At 33.5% G+C, this 9,407-nt stretch overlaps 1 protein-coding gene across 4 annotated transcripts; it reads right to left on the reverse strand.

Annotated features, from left to right (window-relative positions):
* Positions 1-1,512: 1,512 nt before the first annotated feature.
* LOC145008833 (F-box/kelch-repeat protein At1g26930-like) lies at positions 1,513-4,541 on the reverse strand. 4 transcript variants are annotated; one of them, XM_078967451.1, is made up of 3 exons: positions 3,897-4,541; positions 3,410-3,525; positions 1,513-3,285 (listed from the first exon to the last, which is right to left on the reverse strand). In XM_078967451.1, the coding sequence occupies exon 3, from the start codon at positions 3,266-3,268 to the stop codon at positions 1,913-1,915; it is 1,356 nt and encodes a 451-aa protein (XP_078823577.1). In that variant the 5' UTR covers positions 3,269-3,285; positions 3,410-3,525; positions 3,897-4,541; the 3' UTR covers positions 1,513-1,912. The 4 variants fall into 4 exon arrangements, with proteins under 4 accessions (XP_078823577.1, XP_078823576.1, XP_078823575.1 ...); XM_078967450.1 differs by having other exon boundaries at positions 3,892-4,541; XM_078967449.1 differs by lacking the exon at positions 3,410-3,525 and having other exon boundaries at positions 1,513-3,358; positions 3,897-4,540.
* Positions 4,542-9,407: the final 4,866 nt, after the last annotated feature.

Below are 9,407 nucleotides of genomic sequence, written 5' to 3' on the forward strand. Positions count from 1 at the left end.
TGATAGTGGCATTGAAATTAATCCAATAAAAATGAATTACAAAAATTAAAAAAAAAAAATAACTATCCAATAAAATAATATTTAATAATATATAAATATTATATGTTATAAATAATATTTATTAACATATAATAATCCAACAAGAATTAATCCATAAAAAAGAAATTAAAAAAAATATATATATTTAAAAGAAAGTAATAATCCAATAAAATAATATTTCTTAATATAATTTAGTAACAATCTTCTTTATTAACTTTTGGTTTTTGATAACCTAAAATTAACTTTTTCGGAAATCGACAAAACACTAAAATGCATAGAAAATTTGGCCCTAGTTCGACATATATTGAAATATGTTGTTACTTTACTTAAAAAACTATACACCACCCAAAAATAAAAATAGCCTAAATGCGTTCTATTCGTATGCATGCAACCCTTTAACAAAAGACACAAACTTGCAATCCTCGATACTTAAATTAGACAGACCTCCATCCACATTTTTGGTATAAATGTTGTTACGTTTAAGGTCAAACAAATTACTTAAGAAGGCATGTGGCTACAACTTCTTGAACATCAAAATCAGGGAGGTTTTGACCATAATCAAAATATAAAAAGTTCAAAAGACAAATACTTCCATTCACTAATTACATTCCCTTAATTTTACAAAATTTTCATTAATATCATTGTTCCCCTATCATTCTTCATACTAACCACAATTTTTTTTTCTTCTCATGGAACATTAACCACAAGAGGCACCTGCTCGCTCTATACCATATTTAGCACTTCAAACCCAAAGTTATAGACTAAACGAATACCTTCATTATCAAATTGTTGCCAACATATTAACGTTTATAAGTGAATTTTATATCCATATGGGGCATATTATTACATAGAAGATAAAAAAATGATCATAGAAGAAACGTACAAATGCAACTCATAAGACCTCATCACCATGGTATAACACTATGAGATCACAAAAGGATTCGTGATTAAAAAGGGTTTTGTTTTATTGTTCATAAGAGTTTGCAGAATCAAAACAAAGTAGTACACTAATCCAACAAAAAGAGACAACAGTAGACAATAAGATCACAACCCCGCTTGTTATGTATGAGAGGTGATAGAACAAATTGTACCGTATTTAGTATGCACCAAACTAAGACTAAGATTTAGTCAAATATCAATTGGAAAAAAAAGTACAATTATGTGTGTGTTTGTGGGTCCCACATTACAAAAAATTGAACTAGATCCAGATAGATATTAGTTGACACGAGAATATAAGTCATGTTATAATGTTAAATAACAAACCTTTAGTTTTCCTCTTCGTCCTTATCATAAAAAATAGCCCTAAAAAGCGTATTCAGTTCTCACAAATGAAACATAAAAGATTCAAGATTTTAAAACCGCTTTGTTTTCTAGGATTCCTAGATCATAATCCATCCATGATACATATAACATTTGTATAAAGAGACAGCAGAATCACATCAAAATGGCAACATACTAACAAAAGCAAAAACAGAGAAACAAAAGGCTCAATGAGAAGCCTATGAATTGAACAAAATGTGAATTTAGTACAATGTATACGTTCCATTAGATCAAGCATGTAGCTTATTTTTCTCTTGGGAAATATCAAGAAATTAAAGACCATAAAAACCATATATCAAACTCTTTCGACCCTTTTTTTTTCTTTTTTTTTTGAGAGAAAAAAAAGCTATCTACCAATCTATCACTTCAAGTTATTACCCTGTTGATTCAAAGTGAAGGTAGACACAAAACCTCTAAAAAAAAAAAAAAAACATACTCAAGACTCTCACAAACGTTAAAAATCTCAAGTAAAATTCGAAAATTTTGTCATAAAAAGAGTCAAAAACACCGACCTTTTTACCTTTTTACCATTTCCAAACACCAACCTTCATCATCAGCACCCCATCACCGCACAATTGTAAACAAAGTTATTCGATTGTTTCCGTCCAAGTAACCGCCAACGTGGCGGACCTTCTCGTGGGACCCACGAATTAACTTCAATAAAACCCGCCCCGATTGCCCGGGGCCCACCAATAACAATAACCCGGTCACCACACCCTCTAAAAGCAATCCCCCAACCATTCATGGAGTCTGCCCGTTCGGGCAGCCTCCCAACCGTCTCCCATTCCTTTTTTTCTTTATCATATTTTCTCACTTCCATATCCGCACAGTCAGCAGCATACAACTCATTATCCACAACCGCCACTAATGGTGGTGCCTCAGTACGAGGCACCACCACTGCTCCCGCCTCATTGGCGGGAGGAGTCCCCGTTCTCACCGGAGACATATTCGGAATCTCTTTCCATTCCCGCGTTTTCAAATCATATTCCTCCCCACATGCCAACGGTGTCATTTCCGGACCTCCGATTCCGCCGATTACATAAAATTTATCATCCATGAAAACCCCGGAACACATCTTTCGAGGTTTAATCATACACGGAAGTGTTTCCCATGTACCCGATTCACTATCATAAAGTTCGGCTGAATTTACGATTTTGCCATTGGGATCACACCCACCAGCAACAATTGCTATTTCCCCTAGACTCGCTGACCCAAATAAACAACGTGGAAAATTCATATTTAGACCTAAGCACCATGAATTTGTTAATAAACTATATTTATAAATCACGTGATCTAGAACTTCTTTACCCAATACAAGTAACTCAGTCCCAACAGCTAAAGATTCTTTATCGGAAAATTGAAAACATGGGTTTGACGTCATTGTGGGTAAATGCATCCAACGTGAAGTGATTGGATCAAAAGATTCCCATTCTACGAGGTGGCAAGAGAAATAAACCCAGTGTTCGATTATCCCATTTTTTCTTCTTAATCTATAAAGTTCGCCACTTCTAACAAGCTCACGGAAGCTACGGCTTAATGATGCAATTGAACCATAATCCGATCGTGAACATTTCATTAGACATGTGAGTGAGTTGTCACGATCGAGACCATTGATTAGAGAGGTTGAATCGGAATTATCTCCAGATTGATCTTGACTATTGGAATGATTGGAAAAGTCGAGGAACCCTAATTTGAGTTGTGGGTTTTGTAAACTGTTTGATTGTTTGGAGATTTTTCGGGGATGGGTATGATCGAGTTCTTCGTTTTCATCATGTTCTAATGGTCGTTTTCCTTGTTGGGATTCTAGTCTTTCTATCCTGTAATTGCTCATATAACTCCAAGTATTGTGACTATTGTCCCTTTCGCGACTGTAACTTCTTGAAACAAAACAAGATCGATCTTCCAACATGTCGCCCTAATTTGGACCTGAAAGATGACGACTTTTTGAAAACCGGAAAGAACCCTTATATCCTCCAATCAGCAACGAGAAATTTTGAAGCTGAAATTTGATAAAAAGTGAAAGAAATTGTCAAAATCAGTGATGACATACCTGTCATACCCTAATCATAATCTTGATATTGATGTATCGAGAAAAGAAGTCCGAAACAATATAATGAAATCCCTGATTCAAAATCTTGAATTTTTCGCCTTTAATTCAAGAAAAACCTGAGTAATCAAATGCATTTAAGATTCATATGAAACCGCTATCTAGAAGATCTGGGATAGATTAAGTAGACTAGCAATCAAGAAAGTCGGGTAATTAATTAGCTTTCAATTCAGAATAAAAATCGAGACTTTTCTAAGCTAGATATGGTATTACGAACGAATTAAAATCGAAAAACAGAAAACAACTTTTAGATCTTTTAATCTCAAGATCAAATAACAAAAACCATTAATCCAATCGAACAGCAGTTTCGGAAACCCTAGAAAAAACTAATTAAAAATCAAAGCAATTGATTTCGTTGTTATAAATTAAATCAAATTAGATCTGTTTGAGTGGAGATTACAGTAATCAAACAAAAGGGTATTTACCTTACCGATTGGATAAGACGAAAAGATGAAGAAAACGCCCCCTTTGCGTAGAATTGTGCCCCCAAATATACCAAAATCGCTTCTTTCTCTCTCTACATAAGCAAGTTAGTCTGAAAAATGCTTTCTTTTTTCTATCTCCTTCTTCATATATATGTAAAATCTGTGTGTATGTGTAGATGAGCAGCTTCTGTTCTTAGCGTTTGATGAAAAAAATTATTTAAAAAAATAGGAAAAAATAAATAACTTTGCTTTTAGATATATATGATGTATATCTCTCCCTCCTCCTTCCTTCTCTCTCTCTTTCTAAAATCTGCAAATCAAAAGGCTTTTTAGGGCGAAATCGTTGGGGGTGGAGAAAGAGAATAAAAGAGGGGTCGTTTGATTTATAATTTATTCTGATTATTTCTTTGATTTAAAAAATAACAAATCTTTTTTAATATAATATATATTTTTTTATTTATTTTATTCGTTTTCTAATCGAAACAGCTGTATGCATATTACTACCACATACATATACAGCAAATAAAGATTTACGCATAGAGAGAGAAAGAAAGAAAGAAGAGACGGCGGAGGAAGACGGCGGCAAGTGGTGGTTGTTCTGGTGGCTGTGGGACCCACAACCAACTAAAATCCTTTTTTTCTCTCTTTGTGTTCGAGTCGCCTCACCGTGGACGACTGTGTTTAATTAAGGGTAGTGGGAGGTAACCAGTAACCGGAAATAGCCGGTTTTGAACGTGTTTCTGTAACGGGGGCGAGTAAATTGACTCGTTTTCTCCACGACTCTATGATCGATGAGTCGTTTTTTTTTTTCTTCAATTTATCGTATTCATTTTATCGTATCGCGATATTTTGATTTTATGTTTGTGTGTTTTACGGAACCATTCTTCTTCATCGTTTTTTGAAAGGTGGTGATATGTTGTTGCAACGTAGGCATCTACTTTTTGTGTTCTTAGTTTTGACCAAAAAAGTTGTTCGACGACGTGTTGGTTTCAATTTTGGCTTTTGATTGAATGGAAAAAAGTAAACACGTTTTTAGTTGTGTATTTGTATCATGATTTCTTTGTAAATAAACTGTTTAAAGTTTTTCATAAGATTAAAGTATGATAAATTATATAACTTTTTGATTTTTTCTATAATGTTAAGACTCTTAAAAGACCGGTTATGTTCGATCAACTAGCATATTTGAATTAATAATGTGTTTAACGAATAGGTTAAATGGGAAACTTTTGAAGCATGGGTCAAATATTTATACGTACAACATTGACATGGTCATGTGAGTCGATGGTCGTATATGATTTCACAAATATGTAAAACTATGGATTAATAAAGTTGGCATTAGCCATGGGCAATCAAATATATATATTGTTGTTAAAAAAACGTTTTTTTGTCGGAAAATAACTTATTATTGTGACCTTCACACTAATTTCTTAATGATTTAATATGTTTGATACGATTATATTATGAACAATAATATTTGCCATAATAAATATCAGATCCTATGATTATTTATTTGTATGATGATGGATATGACATTTGTCCATAATTTGAGAGGTAAAATTCATATGGTTCTAAATTTCCCCTTGAGATGTAATTGATAAATAAAACACACACACATCCGAAAGGATGTATGTTTCTTGAGAGGTAACAACGTTACATTTCTTAAACCTCTCTACAAATACCATCATAGTGTGCGTGTGTGATTCCATCAATAAGAATCGATATGTTAGACACCGTCAGTGGATGAGCTTGAACAATTAACTTAGGGGGTCCGAAAATATTATAAATTGAAATTAACATTCTTAAAAAAATGTTTTCAACAAATAAACACCAAAAACACATAGAAAAAAAATTACAACTCAACCCAACGACACTTAATGTCTTTAAATGCATCAATTACAAACTTCGAATCAATGTTTTCATCAATTTCTCTTTCTATCTAAATCACCAAGTTGTTTGCGAGAAAATCATCCGACATCTTATTGTGAAGACGGTTCTTGAATATTTTCATTGCTGAAAATCCTCTCTCTGTTGTTGCAGTAGAAATTGAAAGTGTCAAGTTTAACCGAACCACTCTATCAAGCAAATACTACGTCTTACGTTTCCGAGTTTCCACAATACGCTTGCATAGGCCAACAATAGTTGATACACCACTTAGCCTGAGATTCTTTGTGATATCAATATTAAAAATCTCCAATTGATATCGTAATTGAATCGTCTCTTGCTCTGTAAAATCTTCAAGATAATACTTCTCAACAAGAAGACAAATTTGATCAACATTAATCACTCTAGAAACTAAAGTAGAACTAAAACTTAACGACTCCATCGTCAGATCATTGAATATACTATTCAACTCATGTAACTGTTTGTCCAATGTGGCTATAAACATTTCCACTCAATAAAATTGTTCAAAAGTAATATGATTATCTGTTATTCAAGGCCGATATCGAGTATAAGTATATGGAGTATTCATATCTGGCATATTTATTTGATGTTTTTCACAAAAAAAAAAACATTTACTTGTGCAAGTAAAGACTCCCATCCCTTGTTTCTGAAATCATTTAGACTCTCCTTTGTTGTGACTAACTCCATGGCATTAAGAATATATTGGGATTTCTTTTGTAGAGCTTGAGAAAGTATATCAGTTTTCCCATTACTTCCTTTATTAGGTGAAGAATAAACACAAACTCAAATGATTTCAGATAACTGTAAGCTGCATCAGCATCTCCGCGTTGAGAATAAGTAGCAGATACGTCATCAATTATTCATTGGAGAACAACACGAGTACAAGCAAACATGTTAAGCAAACTGCAAATGGAACGAAAAAGAGAACCCCAACATGTATCACCAACTTTTCTTAATGTCCCAACGTGATTCAATCATTTACCTGATTCGATTTCACCTAGTTCCAATAATCGTTCAATCTCAGTTTCCTTTGCCTTTTGTAACTCATCATGACGCTTACTTGAAGCACAAACTATGTTAATTGTAAAAATTAAGTTTGTGAAAAATTGGTGTACCAGAATAATTTCCCTTGAAGCAACCACCAAGGCTAGTTGCAATTTGTGAGCAAAGCAGTGAACATAATATGCATAGGGACAATCCTCATTCTTCTGTTGATTTTTCGTTTCTCGCAGTTGTGGCTCACTTGTTGAAGCTTTGTGACGTTTACTCTCTTCACTTTCATGATTAGTTTCTGATGAGACTAAAAAGTCTTTAAGATCGATTAGATTCTTAACATGAAAACCAAGAACTTAAATTAAACAAGAACACAATATGAATCAAGTTATTGTCGAATGATTAAAAAGCCACAACCTCAGAAGAATTCTATGAAGAATTGCTACTGTAGAGGTGTGGTAGGGTTACAATGCAAAAGATTAATCAACAATTACCATCTATGATGCATGCATGCACTATATATACTATAACCCTAATAATAAATACGGCTGGACAAGCCCAAGCCGTGTACAGAATGGACATATACAAAATGGCCCAAAGACGCAATCCAATTATCCCCAACAATGTCCCCCTTTGCGTCATTTGGGGCGAGAGAGCTTCACTAATGTGTCTTCTTGATGGTCTTGAAGAGTTTGGGAAAAACAACAAGCAAAGTCCTGCGAAACAGGATGTACCAGCGAATCATGTCATTAAAGTGCCTCTTTGCAGCATCATCATTCAGGTTGCACTTGTTGATAATTTCCAAGACATGTTCCAGACAAGACATAGAGAACAAATGGTTGTCAGGCAGAGCAAAAAGACATTTATGAAAAGTTCCAGCAACTTCGGTCCTTTGCTGAAACATCACAGTCAAGTGAGCCATATTAACTTTTCCCAAAGTCATTTCACTCATGTCGCTGGCTTTGCCGATTGGATTAACGGTAGGCTTTCTCTTCATAACCTTGGCTATCTCAATGTCGAGTTTCGCCGCTTCATAAATGTATGAAACCAACATTCTCTTCAGATAAGAAATGATAGGTTTGTTAGATTAATGTCTAAGTCCATAACTATAATTGGTAAGATTTGACCCAACCAGACATGGTCCATTTGGGTTGCATGGCATAAGGACAATTTGATAGACAAGATGAGGAAAAAGGATACTAGTGATTTATATTAATATATTATAAGCTCTAATATATTAATATATAATCATATTATTTAATTAGTATTGATCAAGAATTAATTTATAATTATTTAAGTGATCAAAAGGAACTAATTAAATATGGACTCTTAGATATATATGTGTGATGGGCCAAGTTCATTTAGGTTGGGCTAAGCTTTCATGCATAGTCCATGGAGTGTTTAACCCATGGATCATATGAAATGAAGGGTCATGGGTTTAACCCTAATCTCCGTACTATATAAAGATGTCCTTGCTTGGTGAAATTGGTACTAGTGTGTGTACACAAAAAGGGAAAGGCCAATTTCACTAGAGAGAACCAAAGTATTCTTATTCTCAAGGTTATTCCAAGTGTTCATGGTTTTGTGTGAATCATTTGAGGTGTCACACTTAGGGCACTAGGCACCCAAGCTTCATGAAGACAAGTTACAACAAAGAGGTATATATTCTAACTTGTTATATTACTATGTATCATTGTTTTGGTATGTTAGTTAGGATAATACCTTGGATATTCATATTTGCATGTATAATAGAGAAAACATAGATCCAAGGTATTTAGGGTTGCATGTACACTTAGGAGTGTTAGAATGCTCAAAACCTAACAGTGGTACCAGAGCCATGGATTGTTTTCTGTTATATTGATGCAGATGTTTTATTTTCAAAATTGAAAAAAAAAATGAAAAAAAAACATGACGTTTGTCAAATTTTAAGATAATTACTTGTTTTTGTGAAAAACTAATTATTTGTAAAATTTAAATCATTTGCTATATGAGTTGAATTAGGTCAAATTTAGTAAAAGATAAAACGATATGATTATTTAATTAATTTTAAAAGTTTGATCTAAAGAGTGTTTTTTTAAACCTCCATAAGTTATGAATATGAAAAGGTTTAAAAAAAAAATTTGATTCAAAGTTTTTTATGGAGTTACAAAATTTGGTGTTAATGTTTTAAGGTAAAATGTCACTGTAGCCCCACTAACTTACAAGTTTTAGTTTAAAAGGTCCCTTATTTTATTTTTTGGCTTTAAAAGGGCATAAACTAACATTTAACCGGCTAATTAGGCCATTTTTTTTTTATAAAGTGAAGGGGTCACCCAGTGATCCCAATCCCAATCAACATTATTTCTTGGACATGTCATTAAAAGAAAGCCAGGTCATTAAACTAAATCATATGCCACGTGTTAGTGTATCGATAAATGACACCAACCCTTCCTTTCCAAGTAATTTTCATCTTTAATCGGTTTCATCTACCAATATCTTCTTTTTCTTCTACTGTTCATCCAAAAATCAAACCTGGATTTTTTCTATGGCCGTCTACATGAAGATAGATCTTCATTTTGTTGGTTTGTTTATGAGGTATCCAGTGATCAGTTACTCAGATGGAGTGGAGCAAAGGTTTGAGG

Source organism: Lactuca saligna, chromosome 8 (assembly GCF_052625555.1).
Source record: "Lactuca saligna cultivar CGN05327 chromosome 8, ASM5262555v1, whole genome shotgun sequence".
Lineage (NCBI taxonomy): Eukaryota > Viridiplantae > Streptophyta > Magnoliopsida > Asterales > Asteraceae > Lactuca > Lactuca saligna.

Excerpts from the sequence above, each read along its gene's own strand:
- LOC145008833 (XM_078967451.1), bottom strand. The coding sequence starts at position 3,268 with ATGTTGGAAGATCGATCTTGTTTTGTTTCAAGAAGTTACAGTCGCGAA.